The sequence below is a fragment of the Copadichromis virginalis genome, linkage group LG16, assembly GCF_057382275.1.
Source record: "Copadichromis virginalis isolate Kocher_CV1m ecotype Utaka linkage group LG16, C_Virginalis_male_GT1.1, whole genome shotgun sequence".
Taxonomy (NCBI): Eukaryota; Metazoa; Chordata; class Actinopteri; order Cichliformes; family Cichlidae; genus Copadichromis; species Copadichromis virginalis.
Genome location: NC_140633.1, coordinates 25,503,072 through 25,521,715, shown reverse-complemented (window position 1 = coordinate 25,521,715; position 18,644 = coordinate 25,503,072). Strand labels below are relative to the sequence as shown.

At 40.4% G+C, this 18,644-nt stretch overlaps 1 protein-coding gene and 1 pseudogene across 2 annotated transcripts in view; both read left to right on the top strand.

Annotated features, from left to right (window-relative positions):
• On the top strand, positions 1–17,292 carry LOC146690907 (sodium channel protein type 2 subunit alpha-like). Its single transcript, XM_085435097.1, has 3 exons — positions 1–64; positions 13,492–13,812; positions 17,152–17,292. Exons 2-3 carry the CDS (start codon positions 13,540–13,542, stop codon positions 17,290–17,292), a joined length of 414 nt encoding a protein of 137 aa, XP_085291223.1. The 5' UTR covers positions 1–64; positions 13,492–13,539.
• A 435-nt stretch (positions 17,293–17,727) lies between these two features.
• Positions 17,728–18,644, top strand: part of LOC146690906 (sodium channel protein type 2 subunit alpha-like) — a 39,328-nt pseudogene continuing 38,411 nt past the window's right edge. Inside the window, exons 1-3 of the transcript XR_014915509.1 lie at positions 17,728–17,820; positions 17,900–18,028; positions 18,252–18,331. The product of XR_014915509.1 is annotated as a sodium channel protein type 2 subunit alpha-like (transcript). The remainder of the gene's footprint in view (positions 17,821–17,899; positions 18,029–18,251; positions 18,332–18,644) is intronic.

The following is an 18,644-nucleotide window of genomic DNA, read 5'->3' as shown; positions in this document are numbered from 1 at the left end:
TTATAAGCCCGCTAATTGTCAACTGGGAAGGTGTGGATGTTAGTGGTGCATTCCTGGACATCAGGTGAGATCCTACCCCAGAATCTACTTCACTACAAATTCATCTCATGTAAACAATAACGTGGCGCACAGCTTGACGTGAAAGACACATACCTTTGACATTGCCTGACACACACACACACATAAATGCAAAAAAGGAGTTTTGAAAAAATCTCCGTTTTCGGTGATTCGAAACGCCATTTAGGTGTGGACGAAACAGCTGCGTTTTCAAAAATACTCGTGTAGGTGTGGACGTAGTGTAAAAGAGTTAGTCGTTTATTTTCTTACTACCTGTCATTTATTGCAGATTACTTGTATTAGCTTAATTGTTTACTAAATGTTTGAGGTGTGAAATAAACCACTATGGAGAAAAATATGGATGTGTGTGGTTGGAGGATGTGTGTGTGCGTGCGTGCGCGCGGGGGGTGGGCTCGATCATTTTTCTTGTAAAACAAAGGGGGGCCTAGCAAAAAAAAGTTTGGGAACCTCTGGGTTAATTGGTTAATCCAAATTGCCCATAGGTGTGAATGGTTGTATGTCCCTGTGTGTTGGCCCTGCGACAGACTGGCGACCTGTCCAGAGTGTACCCTGCCTCTCGCCCTATGACAGCTGGGATAGGCTCCAGCATCCCCCGCGACCGTGAAAAGGATAAGCGGAAGTGAATGGATGGAATATCTGAACTGTCACGTCTATTTTATTTACAGCCCATAGCCTATGGAATCATGGAAACCTTGAAACGAAACTGAAAAAAAATATTGTAACTGAAATAAATGTATTGAAAAATCTTGTATCGAAACCAAAAAAAAATTGATAGTGAAAAACAATTAATTGAAACTGTTTTCGCTTACAATTTTTTTTTCGGTTTCAATCCATTTTTCAGTGTCACTCTGCTGGCACTGTTTTGGCGTTCGGGTGCGCGCTGGGGGGGATTCCGGCCCGCATGTATTTGCATACATTATAGAGGCCACTAGTGCTGACCAAGCTGCCATCTTTCTCTCTTCCCGTCTTTCAATGCCTGCTTCAATTTCAGCTTGACCCTCCAAACCGCAAGTAAGTAATAATTTTTTTGTCATCTTTCCTTGCTGTCCCACTGGACTGGACATTAGTTTAGTTTTTTTTTAGCTAGGTATGGTGAAGTTGTGGTAAAATGCTGGTATTAGCCTATTCATCATAGCAAGCTACCCTGAAGCTAATATTTGCTAAATTTAGGGACACCCGTGTCTCTTTAGGAGTTGGAGGCCGGTGTTGAATGGCCCAAGATCTCATCAACAGGCAGTGTTGGATGCACGTATTTAAAATACAAAATATGAGTAAATGTATCCGTTACAGTTACTGTTCAATAGGTGATATTGAGAATACAGTTAGTTTGTTGAAATAAATGGATTACATGGCGGTATTTTCCTGTTTCATATGTTAGGCTATGGTCTCTCTATTTTTGGTAATTCCATGCTGGTGGAAACCCAAACAAAACTCGCAATAAGAGCCTCTAAAAATTATTATACACAATGATTTAATATGAAGGCAATAGCAGAGTGTTACAGGCATCGCCCTAAACAATGTAGCCTCATGGGCAGTGTAGTCCGTGCTGCAGGGAGAATGGACTGCCATACCCGTTATGTGTCTGTGAGCGAGGGAGGGAGAAAAAGGAAAAGTACGAGCTGTTACGGAGCAGAAACGGGAGCGGGAAGCATGTAAATATAATAATAACCACTGCAGCCAAAAAGAGTGTCTGACGAGCCCAGCTGTAAGTAAGCTGTTAAGACTCGACTGTACATCGTGTTCGTGTTTTGGTCCGAAACAATAAGCAGCCTTTCAACGCCTCTCTCTGTCTCTCGCTAGCAAACTTGACCCAGACAACAAAGTAAAGCTAGTTTTCAGCTAGGAGCCCGACACGGACCCGACATATTAGCCAGAGGTCCCTTTACTACGGTTCGGAGCCGCGGACCTGTTTTATATATGCGCTGAATAGTTTTCTACACGAGATCGCTGCAAAAAGTGCAGCCTTACCTAATGTCCACCCTACTGTTACTCATTTATATTAAGATTTTAACATCTAGTTGGTATTGGTATGGCGAGTAGCCTTCAGTAATAGTAATAAATCACACAGCAATAGTACATTCATGTAGTTGTAAAGTATTCAGAATACATTACTTCTATAATCTTTGGTAGAATACATTTTAAAATTAACCTTCCCAACACTGTCAACAGGGTTAGCACCTCATACCACAGTGCACCAAAGCAGTCTCATGAGTGCTGGGAAGGACAAGCCCAGAGCCCAAAACAGACAGTGCAGGAGATGACAAGGTTAGTAATTGTATGGTGAAAATTATACTTCTAGTTATCTTGATTGGCAAAAGAAAAGTAAATACAAAATCTGCTTCTCACATATACGGCATATAGGGCATTTCCAAGATTTTTTTTTTTTTCCAAAACTTCTTCAATTTCTTTCATTACAGCTGTCCTGTGCCAGATGTTCTGTTGACCCACAGTGAGAGGAATCATTTCAGAAACACCAGGAAGACTGAAACTCGTCGCCGGGATCAAGCAGGGCTCGTGATCTTCACCAGCAGCTCCCTCACAAGAAGGATAAACCCAGCATTTCATGAACACTGATGGAGACCTTTGCTTTGTGTAATGTTAGAAGTACTCCGATAATCCTCAGAGGGTCTGGACTTTGACATAATATCATATCTTTAAGTCCTGTAGAAAGTTAAATATATGTTGTGCTCTCTGGTTACTCTGGTATGAATGACTCTGAATTACTTTATGATAAATAACACACTATTGTCAAAAAACAGGGAAAAAATTCCAGATCAAGTTTTTAGTTCAAATACAAGTAATAACCTTTGACTTTAATCAGGTTTTATTTAATTATGTCAGAGAAAACATCATGTGCTCTTCATGTAGCTGAGTACATTCAGTGTTTAAAACAGAAGTTGTGCAGGTCTGAGATCAGCAGTTTTCTGAAACACCAAACTGAGGTACTGTTAATGCTGATGTATAGTGACACAGTTACAGGGGTGATTAATCCTTTTGACTTTTTGTCTTTAAATTTATCAATAAAACAGCTGCAGCTTTCACTGACAGCACATGTGGTACTTTAACCTTTGTACTGTTTTCTTCAGTTAATTTTGGAGTTACTACAAAGATTGAAGACATAGGATGATCTGTCTGCTGTCACTGGGTGGTGCTGAGGTCTGAACTGAGGATGGCTCCTGTAATCACAAACAGAACAGAATCATCACAAACTGAATGTTACGGTTCGGCGTTGGCAGTGTATTGTTTTAGGCTTTTTGTTTTGGCGTGACTGTTATGTGTTTCCTGTTTTACTTTGAAATTCTGTGTTATCTTAGTGTTCAGTTTACGTTTCCTTGTCTCGTCAGGTCTTATTTGCCCCAGCCGTGTATCCCTCCTGTGGTCCATTCCCTAATTGCTCCTTCTATGTATTTAAGCCCTGTGTTTCTGTATGTCATGGTCGCGATCCCCCCCCCCCCCCCCCCCCCCCGTTGTAAATAGTTTGGCGCCTTGTGTTTGGTGATGTAAATAAATGTCGTATCTTGCTTTAAATCTCGTCTTGGGATTATTTTTGTGGAAGTTGCACGCCGGTTGCCTAGGCCGGGGTGTAACACTGAAATATAAAGTTTATCTCAAATCTGAAATAGAGCTGATCCTTCTCTGTCCTCACACACTCGGGATCTGAAGTTGTTCAGTCCTACAGTTCTGCCGACAGCTGTTTATTTTTTATTTGTTTTAAAGGCCTTATATACTAACACATTTTCTAATATCATGTTTACCTTTGAGTTGTTGATGCTTTATAAATGGACATCTGCAAAGATGAGATGATGGAGCAGGTTTCAGTCGAGGTTCAGTCTGCTGCTGCATCCTGGTCACAACATACGGAGGTGTTATCAGCTCAGTATTGAACAAGAAATATTAATGTTTCAAGTTATTTGTCCTAAAGCAGCGGTCTCCAACCTTTTTTGCGCCACGGACCAGTTTATGCCCGACAATATTTTCACGGACCGACCTTTTAAGGTGTCGCGGATAAATACAACAAAATAAAACCAATACCGGTACCGAAAAAAAGAAGATTTATTCATAACACACAAAAGACCCAGGAAAACCAAGTTAACGATAAAAACGATAACAAAATAACGCTGAAAACCCATAAAAACCCTGAAAACCATACATTTCACACCTGAGCCTCAACTCTCGCGGCCCGGTACCAAACGGCTCACGGACCGGTACCGGTCCGAGGCCCGGGGGTTGTCCTAAAGGATGCAAGCTGTACAGAGTACTGCACATGTGACTTTGTGAACATAACTCATTAAAAATAATTCGGACAGTTTTTTAACCTGAATATTTGTATCAAACTCAGTAAAAAAAATGCTATAAAAAAAAAAAATCAGTGTGTGATTCTTACTCTGAATCTGAATAAGTACGCGGGACCACTGCGTGCAGTAAGACCATCTCTTTTACTTCCTGTATTACCATTCCCCCGGCATGCATTGCCAGTGCGTAACATGTAATTACACAATCAAACAATGAACACATACTGCCCATACAACAAATGTACCAGAGACAATTATGAATACACCACATCTCCCCTTTTAAACAAAAACAGAATATTACTTTTCTCAGGACAGAACTTCCAACCAGACTACCTCTTGATTCTTTTTTTTTTTTCTCTTTTTCAAAGCCATACAAGAACATCTGGCAAACAATCTGCATTACATTTTTAACCTTTTCTTTTTCTTTTCTTTTTTTGACAACTCTCTTTAGATTTATTTTACTGTGCTCTACAAAACCATTATAACACAGTTATATAACAACAACCTTTTTTTTTTTTTTTTTCTCTCTTACAGATCTAACTTTTTAGGTTTGACTATTGGCCTCCCTGACTTGGTTCTGACCACATCAGTGTTAACAGGTGTAGCAGGGATCACACTGGGTGTTTGAGGCTTCTGCAACACAGGCACATTAGCAGGTTCATGCACAGGTGAACTTAAAGGAATCAAATACACACGATTACGCCTCACAGTCCCTTGTGGTAACTCCACTGTTTATGATCGGGGTGTAGAGTGATTTTGGATAAGAGTGCCTGTAGTTTTGACATCAGTCGCCCAAACTTGCTCTCCTGGGGACAGGCTGCATAAAGGTTTTGCGCGGTGGCGCCTGTTGAAGTTTGCCATCTCCATCATCCTCTTCTCCCTTTCCTTTTGAGTGAGCAGTGTGTTGTCCGGCAGTGTAGGCTCCAGCTGCGATGGAAGCATCGGCAGTGTGGTTCGCAGACGTCTGCCCATTAAAAGCTCTGCAGGGCTGTATCCGGACTGCAGTGGTGTAGCTCTATAGGCAAGAAGAGCTAGATAAGGATCAGCTGCTTTTTTCAGAAGATTTTTTACAGTCTGCACAGCACGTTCTGCTTCTCCATTACTTTGCGGAAACTTGGGACTGCTTGTGATGTGTTTAAAGCCGTATGCTGCTGCAAAGTCTGTAAAGATTTGACCTGAATACTGTGGCCCATTATCAGACATGAGGACCTCTGGGATGCCATGACGGGCAAAGAAAGATTTCAGGTGAGTAATGACGTCGTTTGATTTTGTCCTGTTTAACAAAGCAATCTCAACAAATCTAGAGTGATAGTCAACAGCGATAAGGTAAGTTTTCCCTCCCAGCTCGAAAAGATCTGTGCCCACTCTCTGCCATGGGCGGGCAGGGTATTCTGTTGGCATGAGTGGCTCACTGTTATTGTGTCTTTCTTGAATACACGTTTTGCCCTTGAGCACAATCTCAGAGATTTGTTGACTCAGCCCGGGCCACCACACTGTTTGGTGTGCACGAGCTTTACATTTTACAACACCTTGGTGTCCTTCGTGTAGTTTTTCCAGCACCTCGTTTCTCATTGCTGAAGGAATGATAAGCCGTGTGTCTTTTAACAAAAGGCCGTCTTCAACAGTGAGCGTGGCTCGGTCAGGCCAGTAATTTCGCAGTAAAGGCTCTTGTTTTGCATGTTCTGGCCAGCCTTCGGTGCACATGTCCATGACGCGAGCACACACACTGTCGCTTTTCAGTTGTTCCTTCAGTGTTTGCATATATGATGAACTGACAGGCATGTTTGCTACAATACTGTCCACATATATGTCTGTGCTTTCCATTAGCTCTTTGTCTGACAGGTTCATTGGTTTTTTTCTGAGGTGAGCGGGACAAAGTATCTGCTGTCCAGAGCGATTTCCCTGGGGCGTACTGCACAGTGTACGAGTAACGCATGAGTCTCATTCTGAATCGCTGGATCCTGGGTGGCAAGAGATCCAGAGCTTGTCCTCCCAGTAAGGAAACGAGAGGTTTGTGGTCCGTTTCAAGACAAAAATGTTTACCAATCAGGAAATCACGAAAACACTCACACGCCCATGTTGATGCCAGTGCCTCTTTTTCCACTTGTGCGTATCGTGGTTCAGTAGGAGAAAGGGACCTCGATGCATACGCTACTGGTCGCCATCCTTCTTCCCACAGCTGCAAAAGAACACCTCCGAGACCATAGGATGAAGCATCTGCTGATACTTTATTGTCTCTGTTGGGGTCATACATTGCGAGCACTGGGGGTGAGGTCAGGGCATCTCGTAATGTTTTGAAAGCTCTCACTTGGTCAGTTCCCCAATACCATGCGTTCTTTTTGGAAAGAAGATCTCGCAGGGCTTTGTCTTTTTCAGCTAAATGGGGGATGAACTTGCCCACTTGATTCACCATGCCCAGAAAACTGTGCAACTCTGACACATTAGTTGGCTCTGTCATTTCTGTAATTGCCTCCGTTTTCTTCGGGTCAGGACTGATACCTGTATCCGCTATGATGTGACCCAAGAAAGCAACCTTGCTCTGGGAGAGCTCGCATTTTTCAACATTCAGCGTTATGCCTGCTTTTTCCAGTCTTTGCAGTGTAGCATGGCGACGGGAATCATGCTCCTGATGGTTACGTCCCCACACCAACACATCGTTAATGTGACACACCACTCCTTCGAGACCCTCGATGACCTCCGCCATCATGCGCTGAAAGTGTTCGGGCGCTGAGTTGATCCCAAACGGTAGGCGGTTAAAGTGGAACCGCCCAAAGGGTGTGATGAAGGTGGTGAGTTTGGCAGACTCATCGGACAGGGGAATCTGCCAGAAGCCCATGTTGGCATCCAGTTTGCTAAACACTTTGGCTCCTGCGAGCATTCCTAGACTTTGTTCAACCGATGGCAGCACATATTTTTCACTGCACACATACTCATTTAGTCCGGTAAAGTCTACGCAAAGTCTTAGCCTAGGGCTGTTTTTCTTTGGAACAACAACCATGCCGGCACACCAATCCGTTGGTTCCTCAACTCGGGTAATGACACCAAGCTCTTCCATTCATTGGAGTTCCTCCTTTACCCTTCCCATTAGAGGCAGAGGAATCCTTCGCGGAGTTTTGAGTGAGTACGGCACAGCATTCGGTTTGAGTTTAATGTGATAGGCCCGCTGCACTTTCCCTAGACCATTGCAAAGTTTAGGGTAAGTAGTCTTCAGGGTGTGCATTGAAACCGCGTCAACTCACACCAGCAGGCCAAGAGCTGTAATGGCGGGCAGGCCTAGCAGTGGAGTGCTCAGGTTTCTTACAACATAGACCTTCTCTGTTGTCTGTTTCGCTCCGTAGTTGAGCTGTAGCTTTGTAAAACCTGCAACGTCCAGTGGTGTTTTTCCAGGGCCTAACAAAGGTTTTTCTGGCTGCTGGAGAACTGGTCTGTGTTCGTTAGCAAAAATCTTTGATAAGTCCGAGTCAGCAATTACAGTCACATCTGCTCCAGTATCCAATTTGAAAGTGATTTTTGCATCTTTCACTTGTATGATGGCTGTCCACGCCTGGCCGTCACTTGAAACTGAGCCTAGGAAGAAACCTTGCTCCTCTTCCTCCTCAATACTTTGCACTGTCTTGCTTTGTCTGCAGAGTCGCTGGTAGTGACCTTTTTTTCCACATAAATGACATTTTGCATCATTTGCTGGGCACTCAGGTTTCGGATGTGGAGAGCCTCCGCACTTGTAGCATTTATTACTTTGTCTCTTGCTATATTGCTGTTGTGTTTTGACAGTTTTATTTTTGAACATGTTGAACTTTGTTTTGTCGTGCTTTTGTATCACTCTGTCAACTGTTTTTGCATTTACATGCATTACATTTGTTTCACTTCTCAAAGCTGACGGTTGCTTTTTGATTTCTTCTGACTGCCTGGCCATTTTTATAGCTTTATCCAAGTCCAAGTCTTTTTCCATCTGCATGCGCTCAGACAGCCTCGTGTCGGCCAAGCCCACTACTATTCTGTCTCTTATCAGTTCATCATGGAGCGGTCCGTAGTTACAGTGCTCTGCTAATGCATGCAAAGCAGTCACGAATGCATCAACAGTCTCATTCGGCTCTTGTTTGCGCATATTAAAACATGCGCGCTCATAAACAACATTTTTCCTGACAATGAAAAAGTTGTGGAAGCTATCTCTCACTTTAGCATAGTCCCGTTGGTCTACATCACTTAACTTTAGTCCTCTCAGGACGTCATCCGCTTCGTCTCCCATACAATATATGAGAGTGTTCACTTGGTTTTCCTCCGAGCTCGCAGACAGATTACTTGCCTGACGGAATCTCTCGAAGCGACGGACCCATCTTGTCCATTCGTGTGGTTTGGAAAAATCAAAGGGCTCCGGTGGTTGGATGCTAAACGTAGCATTGGGAGTGCTAGCCGCGGTGCTAACTCCTGCCCTCGGACGATCGTCTACGTCGTCATTCGGCATTTTGTTTCCACCTTCCCCTTCTCCTCACACTCAGCAGATGTATGGAGTCTTACAAGTCACACAGCACTTCTGACACCATGTGTGATTCTTACTCTGAATCTGAATAAGTACGTGGGACCACTGTGTGCGGTAAGACCATCTCTTTTACTTCCTGTATTACCATTCCCCCGGCATGCATTGCCAGTGCGTAACACGTAATTACACAATCAAACAATGAACACATACTGCCCATACAACAAATGTACCAGAGACAATTATGAATACACCACAATCAGATGAAAAATGTAACATTTTAACTTAAGCTGACAAGCGGAAGTAGTTGGTTTCAGTACATAAGTATCGGGCTTTGCTATTTAATCCATAGCTATTGACTAATGAGGGGTTACTGAAGGTTTTTAAAAGTTGGCGTTAATGTCCTTCCACATGTGGAAAGCGACAGAAAACATGCTGCTGTTTGCACATATTTAATAATCAGCTCTGCACAGGAGCAGAAGCAGAGTCCAGCCTGTTGCTCTTACAGTATAATACTCATAATAAAAGTACAGTAACCGTGGTTAGTCACTAAGCAGCCCGGTGCGTTTCTCTTGATTTCTTTAGTCATGGTAAATTCATTCACCTGCAGGGGTTAGCTAAACAAACTTTACAAAACAAGTTTCTCCGAAAGCCGAGTGCTCATTTTAGCTAGCTAAGGACCTAAATTATGGATTATCTTAAAAAACACATTTAATTTACCAAAAATATTGCGGTGGGGCCTCAGGTCCTCCTGTCCGGTAGTCCAATTTACTGAAGAACACCTCAGGCTGTCACTTTGAAATAGTCGGTAATGTAAACGCTGGACCTCTCAGCATCTGCCATTCCCGAACAGACACGTGCAAGTTTGTCCGTGACCGCAGCCGCGTCGTCAGTGTTTTCTCCAGTCATTGGTCAGCATTATAATATATGCAAATACATGCGGGTCGGAATCCCCGCCCTCCCAGCGCGCCCCCGGACGCCAAAACAGTGCCAGCAGAGTGAAACTGAAAAATGGTTTGAAACCGAAAAATGGATTGAAACTGAAAAAAAAAAATTGTAAGCGAAAACAAAAAAAATTACAGTTTCAATTAATTGTTTTTCACTATCAATTTTTTTTTCCGGTTTCAATACAACATTTTTCAGTACATTTATTTCAGTTACAATATTTTTTTTCAGTTTCAATATTTTTTTCGGTTTCGTTTCAAGTTGGCATCGTTCTGATTCCATAGAAGAGCAAAGACGTGGAGCCGTTACCGACATGGTGAGCTGAGCTCAGAGTGAATGAAAACATGATCCATAACAGCTGCGCTGTTCCTGTAATCACCACTAAAACCTTTACTGGGAAAATGTTAGCGGGAGTTATTCATCAAAGCACCTCATCAAGAAACGCTGAGACGAAGAAAAGCAAATTTTGTTGATGCTCCATCCACTGCCCTTTGGTTTTTACACAGCGAAAAATCTGCAGTAAGCCTCAAGATGTCGTATTAAAATATGCAGATGAACAAACAGGGGGGAGTCTAAAGGCATATTAATTTCAAAGCTTTCTTAACATTTTTCAGATTGAAAGTGAAATATATAATATATTTTTTAATGTATGAAATTTTATTAAATGGCATTAATATTTTAAAATATAAAAAAGAGGTTTATTAGGCTGGACACTGAATTATCATTAATATTAATTAATGTGTAAAACATCATAATGTCTGTTTTCAGCAACACAAAAAAAATTGCCTCCTATTAAGAGACAACAGAGAAAAGGTCACTTGTTTATGCCTTAGTTTAGATTATTTTATTTGACTTTGACCTTTGACTGTACTTGATATTATTTATAGATTTTTGCCTTTTCTGTTTTCTTTAAAAAATGTGATATGGGATGGGATGTACATTCAATCAAAGGGTTTAGTTTTTGCTTTTATTGTTGTTTTTTGACATATGTTGCATGCAGTTGAAATCTATCACAAACCACCTCTTATCGCATCTAAGTACAAAAACACACTTTGAGGTCATACAAAATTAAATATTAAAGATTGGTTACTGATAAACTAAAGAAGTGATACTGAAGCTTTGAAGTGGCTCATATCTTAAGCTGTGCATAATGAGCTGTACGCTGACAGAATGATGCATTCCTGTTTAGAGGTTACTCACTGCAGGCTGAGCTACAGGAAATCAAAGTTTATTTTATGTTTGCAGAAAATCATGTTTCTGCTTTTTAATTCCCTTTATACAGTATTGGTTTATTTATATAATACAGCAGCTGGATCTTTAGCTAGCAACTCACCATGCGACAAAATGCAACCAAACAGTTTGTCTACTTACTGATGTTTGTTAAGCTGATAGAAATGCTGAATTACCTGCCAGTTAAAAAGAAACATCACTCACTTCATGCTTCCACCTCTTCTGTAGAGTTAGCTAGATGCTGAAGTAGTGTAAACACAACTTACAGTCACCTGCACTTTCTTAAACGCTATAAATGATGCTCTTGAACCTAAAGTAACAAGTCCATTTTGAAAATGTAGTAGAAAGTACAGATATTTGTTTATAAAGGTAGGGAGTAAAATTAAAGAGTTATCAGAAAAATAAATACTCCAGTAATGTACAGATAAAAAAAAGTGTTTCTACTTCGTTATTTCTGCCCTCTGACAACAAAACACCACTTTCTACAGTACAATATTATTTATTCAAATACTGTTCGTGAGCGTATTGGATTACGGTGTGGTCAAACACTACCTGTTTATGCCCTGTCCTTATCTTCAACATCATGCTGCTCTGTTGTATCGTAATTGCTCCTTGGGGATAAATAAAGTCTTTCTGATTCTGACTACTTTTACAACATCAACAACAACAACAAAAAAAACCCTGTAGAATGAAGGAGGGCATCACATAAAAGCTTCCAGTTCATCAAATCTGACTGAGCAGTCCTTACCTTTAAAAACAATCACTTTTCTTCCTTGGTAAATGGTAAATGGCCTGCATTTGTATAGCGCTTTTCTAGTCCCTAAGGACCCCAAAGCGCTTCACACTACATTCAGTCATTCACCCATTCACACACACATTCACACACTGGCGATGGCAAGCTACATTGTAGCCACAGCTGCCCTGGGGCACACTGACAGAGGGGAGGCTGCCGGACACTGGCGCCACCAGGCCCTCTGACCACCACCAGTAGGCAAACATGGGGTTAGTATCTTGCCCAAGGATATTTGGCATGCAGCCAGGAGGCAGCCTGGGATCGAACCACCGACCTTCTGATTAGTGGCTGACCTGCTCTGCCACCTGAGCTACAGCCACCCATCCTTGCCTGTTCTGTATTATATGTTTCTTAATCTCTGGTGAAGTTATAGCACATTTTCTAAAAAAGTAACTTTTAGCTGCCCCCTTATTAATAGGGGGTCATCTTGAACCTAAAGTACATTAGGTTCAAGATGTAACACATCTGGTGTTAGATTTTTACACCAGATGTAAACTGCTACACAATAGAGCTACTATCTGACTTTCTCCCAAGGAAATAAAGCAGCTGTACCTTTAGCTTACAGACAGATTGTGCAACACACTGAACAGAAACAGTGTGTGCGTTTTTTGATATTTGTTGAGCTGTTTGAAATTTGCTTCCGTGTTTAATTGCCACTTAAAAAAACATTACTCCCTTTTATCCTCTTGTGTGACCCTAGAGAGATGCATAAGTGCCATGACCACAAGCTACTCAGATCAGTACCAAAACGCTGTTCTGGATCATTCCAGCCCACTTTAACCCCTGAATGTACTTCTATAAATGATGCATAAATTATGTGTGTGTGTGGGGGGGGGGGTTGTTTGTTGGTTTTTTTCCCTTTTTCTTTTCTTCATTGAGATAACAACTGGTGATGGATACACTAGAGGCTGTCTTTTATACGTTGTGGCTTCCTCCATTTAGGTTCAAATTAGTGTGATGCTTGAAAGTGTCCAGTGAAGCGCAATTACTCCCAGCAAATGTCTTAAACCTAAAGTACAAAGTAACAAAGTATTTGTATTTCATTATTACCCATTTCTGCTCTTGGAGAAAGAGAGTACATTCAAACTCGAAGCTTTGTTTTTGTTGCCTTTCGTTTCACACACACATTAAACCACAAAGGTAAAACTGAGTAACGAGGACAATTGATAGACCATTGAGTTTGTGACAATTGCGATTGCATTTGTATCATGCTAAAGCCAGAGAGAGGAACCCAGACAGATAGTAAGCAATCTGTGGGGCTTTTTAGTTCAGCTCAATTGAACTCAACTTCAGTTCAATTACATTTTATTTATATAGCACCAAATCACAACCCCAGCATTCATATTTAATAGTGCATAGGTATTTCTAACACATCGTACCAGTCAGACCTATTAGTAGATCTAATTTTACCACAGCTGAAAGGAACTTGACAGGTGCATGACAGCTCATAATACCCCCAGTTTTCCTCCAATCAAAGAAGAGAAACAAACCTACCTTCCTCTATTCTACATTAAAACAATTGGTCAGTAAAAATCTGTTGAATTGCAAGTGATTAGTGAGAGGCAAGCCATAACATAACAAGTTTTCATTTGCATCTTTTAGCCAAATAATGGATGTAAAGACAATATAACTCTGCTGTTTATGCTGTTCTGTTTATCATATATTTTCTAACCCTACAGACTTTTTTCTTGTTGGAAGCTAGCTGTTCATTCTGAAGGTGTAGCAAGATGCAAAATGTGGCACAGTTGTTTATGCCACCAAGTCCAGACAGCTTCCGTCCCTTTAGTCGCGAGTCCCTTAAAGCCATCGAAAAACGGATTGCTGAAGAGAATGCCAAGAAACCCAAACAAAAGAAGGAAGAATGCAAAAATAAAATTAAGCTTACACCCAGCCGTGACCTAAAGGAAGGCAAATCACTCCCCCTTGTATATGGGGACATTCCAGATGGCCTGGTGTCGATACCACTGGAGGACCTGGATCCCTACTACAATAATCAGAAGGTAGGTTTGTTTGAATTTAACCTTGAGCACTAAGCTCAAAGTTTAGATCACTGCTCTGAACACAAGAGAATCAGGATTGGATTGTGCCTCATAAGGAAGAAGGCTATTGTGACAAAGAAAACATTTTTCCATTTAGATTAAGTCATCATTTGTGACACTGCATGCAGGTATTATTATGGTACTTTTGGCTTTAAAATGTAAAAATGATTTTAATGACATTTGTCATCAATATATAAAGGTGCTTATTAATTATTGCTGACATTTAGTAAGCAAGATATAACTACTCTTATATCTTAGTCAGCTGGCAGTAGTGTGCAAAAGTCTTGAACCACACTTGATTACCACTGCAAAGGAGGTAATGTTTTTGATATGTGCATGTGTCATTCTGTCTGTAAACACTTTTGATCTGACTCTGTTTTAATATTGATCTGAAGGTTAAAATAAAAATACTGCTTTAAAGAGCTATTTAAAATTCAAAACTACATTTCTTGCTGGCACTGATTGTATTGACAAAATATAGGTATACAGGGAATGATACTGTCATGGTCCTGGGTCATTTTGACCCAGTGTTCTTAGTTTTCCTGTGGTATTGTATTTTGTTCCTTATGTTCATTGGATTGTTTGGTTTGGTATTTGGATTCCCCCTGTGTCCATGCTTTTATTGTGGTGTTTGTTATGGTACCGTGTTCCCGTCCTTTGTGTTCTGTGTTCTCCTCATCCCCTTGTGTATTCATCCTTGTTCTCTGCCTCTCTCTCTCTCGGCCTCTTTCTCTGTGTACTGTGTTGTGTTTAAGGTCCACATCTTGGTGTCAGTATTTTCAGTTTCGTGTCCTCCCCGCTCAGTCATGAGTAATTGTCCTCAGCTGTGTTCCCCGTGTGTTCCCACTTCCCTCATTACCTTCTGTGTATTTATGTCAGAGTATCCCTTTGTTCCGTGTTGCGTTGTCCCTCTAGGTCAGGGGTGTCAAACTCAAATACACAGTGGGCCAAAATTCAAAACTGGAACAAAGTCGCGGGCTAACATTAATATTTATTGGAAAAAAAAAATCTTCCTCTAGATATAAGAATGAATCTTTTCTTATGGACTCAAACACGTTTTGCTGAAAAACTGAATATGGAACAAGCAAAGCTTAATACTAAACAATATATATATTAGCTGTATAATACCAGTAGGCCAGCTCTAATAGTAATTTGGTATGGCTTCGCGGGCCAAATGTAATTAGGGACAGAGTTTGACACCTATGCTCTAGGTTGTGTGCGTTCCCCTGTGACTTCCCAGCGCCTCAGCTTTAGTTTCTCCCAGTATAGTTTTGTATCACTTCTTATGTTCCTATTAATAAAGACCTGCCTTTTGAGTTTATCCCGCGTGTCTTGAGCCGTGCATTTGGGTCCTCTCTTGCCTTCACATAGCTGCCGCATGACAGATACATGGTAATATCACATTACTTTGACCTTATTTGACCTCTAATTAGAGGTCAGATGTTTGAACTTTCATAAAATGTTTGTATTAGCAAAATTTAGGAAAGGACACTAGTATATGGGGATTCTAAATTTCACATTACTCCATACTTTATGTGACCTCTGATCTCACTTTTATGTTTTCATCATTTTACATCATGTGATATAGAATGTATTATATTTATAAAGAAAGTATTGTCAGCGAAAGAAAATTAGTCTACATAGATTAAAAAAGAATAGAAAATAAGTATGCTTTACATTATGCCAAGTATATTAAAATGTGTTTCAACAGGGCAAATAACAAATGGCTGCACTATGTACTTGCTTTTACCACACTAAAAACATCTTAAAATACATTTAAAAAGAAGAAAGAAAATAAAATGAAGATGTACAAACATAATGCGGTTTCCTTAATAGTAAATAACTGCACAGAGCTGCCTTAGTGGAGGTTTGGACTTTTTGCTTTCAAGGAATCAGACTTTCTTGTCACTTGTAATTCTTGCAAGTGGTGTTGAGCAATAGTTCTCAAGGCTTCCTGAAAAATTTTCTTTGGTCATTGGCTGGTTTTACACTCATTTTCAAAAAAATCCAAACCTATATGGCCATGTATGAAAAACAGATTGCCCCCTAAACTTAATAACTGATGACAAAATTACCCCAAGAGCGCATCGATCATTCATGAAAGAGGTCACAAAAGACCCCAGAATACATCCAAAGAACCGCAAGTCTTATTTTCCCCACTTAAGGTCAGTGTTTATGACTCCACCATAAGAATAGAAAAAGAATAAAACAGAATAGCTCTTTATTGTCATTGTACATGTACAATGAATTTATGGGTGTTCCAAGCAAACTGTGCAAAAATTCAATATAAATAGTAAGGTGAGGAATAAATAACAAACAGGAGAGATACACACAATCAAGAGGAAAATATACAAACTAGAGGAATATATGCAGGGGTGTCTTCAAAATGCCTTGGAAATAGTGACAAGGTTTGAGTATAAAGTCCATGTGTAGGTGCCTTGAGTGATGGAGAGTTACTCAGACCGTGGCTCAGATTGCTTTCTTTTCATCATCACCCTTCATCTCCGTTTGTCACGTCACATCTGCCCTTAACAAATAGGAAAAAATCCAGCCAGAATAAATCCTGACACAGGACCTGAGCAAAGCATCTGGTTGTTGACTTCATAAACAGCCATCTGTAAAACATGGTGAAGTCTCTGTCAGCGCTACATTTCAGCCAGTGGTGGTGGAGATCTTGTCAAATTTAATGTAATTATGAACACAGAAATGTGCTGACAGATTTTCTTATACCTTCCTATACCATCTGGAAAGCGCATGACTAGTAATCATTCACATTTTTCTGCATGACAATGATCCCAAACACACTAACAATGAAGTAAAAGCATACCCAGATTGGAAAACACACAGTGAAATACTATCAGGTCTCCTAGGAGCCCAAAGCTTAAGATTACTGAAGCAGTTTGGGATCATCTTGACAGAACAGGAAAAAAAGCAGCCAACATCCAAAGAAGAGCATTGGAAGCTCCCTCAAGAACTATGTCTGAAGACTACTTAAAGCAATTCCAATGAAAGCTTGCCTAAGACATTTCAAGCTGTAAAATAAAGGTGGTCATACCAAATATTGACAAACTCTGCACAAACTCTGTTTTTGCCTTATATATTGTATTTCTATATATGTTTGCAGATGTCTCAATAAATCTCTCAATATTTAAAAATTTTAAATATAAAAAGTGGCTCAACACTTTTGCAAGTATTATGTTATATAGATGTAAATTATAATGATACAATGCAAGACAGCGAAAGAGTATCCATATGTATAAGAGTATAAAGATGTATAAATGTCTGTCTTTTCTCTCCCAGACTTTCATTGTATTAAACAAAGGAAAGGTCATTTTTCGCTTCAATGCCAGTCCAGCCTTGTACCTCCTGAGTGCCTTCAACCCTCTACGAAGGCTATCAATTCAGATTCTAGTACACTCATATCCTTTTATTGGGATATGAATCTGATACGCATGAATAATGTTGATGCTGAGCTGTCTGCTGATGTAAGCCCAGGGTTTTGATGCATTCTCAATCATCCAGGAAAGTAAATCTCCAAAAGTTGATTCATGGCCATTGATCAGTGGTCTTTGATCAGTGGGTTTTGGTCAGCGGTTGATGATCAATGGTCATGAGAATTTGCATAATTAAGATTACTGACCTCCAAGCCCATTGTTCCTTCAGTCATTATGCAAATGTGCTGTTTATAAGATTGGGGAAAACTGTAGTCAGCTTGGATGAGTGACGAAATGTTTCTCCCACAAAACGCTACGTCCAGATGAACAGAATCAACTTTTGGAGATAAGCCCAGGGTTACATGTTCACGTTGTTACTTTATTTATACGGGAAAAAAAATACTTTCACAACAAAATCTGTTACTTCCTTGACAACAGCCTGTAAATTGTTCAGCGTGGTGATCATGTGCACTATTCTCACTAACTGTGCATTTATGACACTGAGCGATCCCCCTGAGTGGGCAAAGAACGTGGAGTAAGTGTTCTACAAACATACATAACATACACACAGTGTAGATACTGTGAAGAGTAACTGGTGTTCCTTTTTCTAACAGGTACACATTTACAGCGATTTACACCTTTGAATCCCTCGTTAAAATTTTAGCTCGGGGGTTCTGTATAGGAAAGTTCACATTTCTAAGAGATCCCTGGAATTGGCTGGATTTCTCTGTCGTTGTCATGGCGTAAGTACAGGGCTTTTTCATTATTTTTGTAGTTTTTGTCACACATCTGGAATTGACTCGCCAAAGAAATAAATAATCAGGCTTTTATAAACAGAGACATTGCTTGTTGGTGTTATTTTTTGGTACTGACTGTAGCTTCATTATTACTGTTTTTGCATGGTTCTATGTTACACCTACTGTCATCTCTGTAAATTTTCTAAAATAATTATAATTGTTCTTGCAGGTATGTACCCCTGGGCAATGTTTCAGTCCTTCGGACATTCAGAGTACTAAGAGCTTTCAAAGCAGTTTCTGTCATTCCAGGTAAGCAGTTACCATTTTTGTTTTGTTCTTTTATGTTTTAATAATTATATATAATAATTAATTGGATCCCTTTTGGTGCGTGGATATTTTCCTCTCGCTTAACTGTGGACCTTTCGGTGAGCTACACAAGAAGAGCTAATTTTGTTTGCACAGTTATTCTGTGAACTGTGCAATTTTGTTTGTCCATGGAGCAAAATGCAAAACCATGTACTGCTCTACCACTTGGATCTCTAACTAGTTTATAGTATAATTTAGCCTCCACCCACTTTTCATATGGTTAAAGAAGCCATACTATTCCATAAAGGGTGGTCTT

What these genes read in the sequence shown, in the direction of transcription:
- LOC146690907 (XM_085435097.1), top strand. Translation starts at nt 13,540, where the DNA reads ATGCAAAATGTGGCACAGTTGTTTATGCCACCAAGTCCAGACAGCTTC. An exon ending in CCTACTACAATAATCAGAAG is followed by an intron (nt 13,813 to 17,151) that starts GTAGGTTTGTTT and finishes TTTCTCTCCCAG; the next exon opens with ACTTTCATTGTATTAAACAA.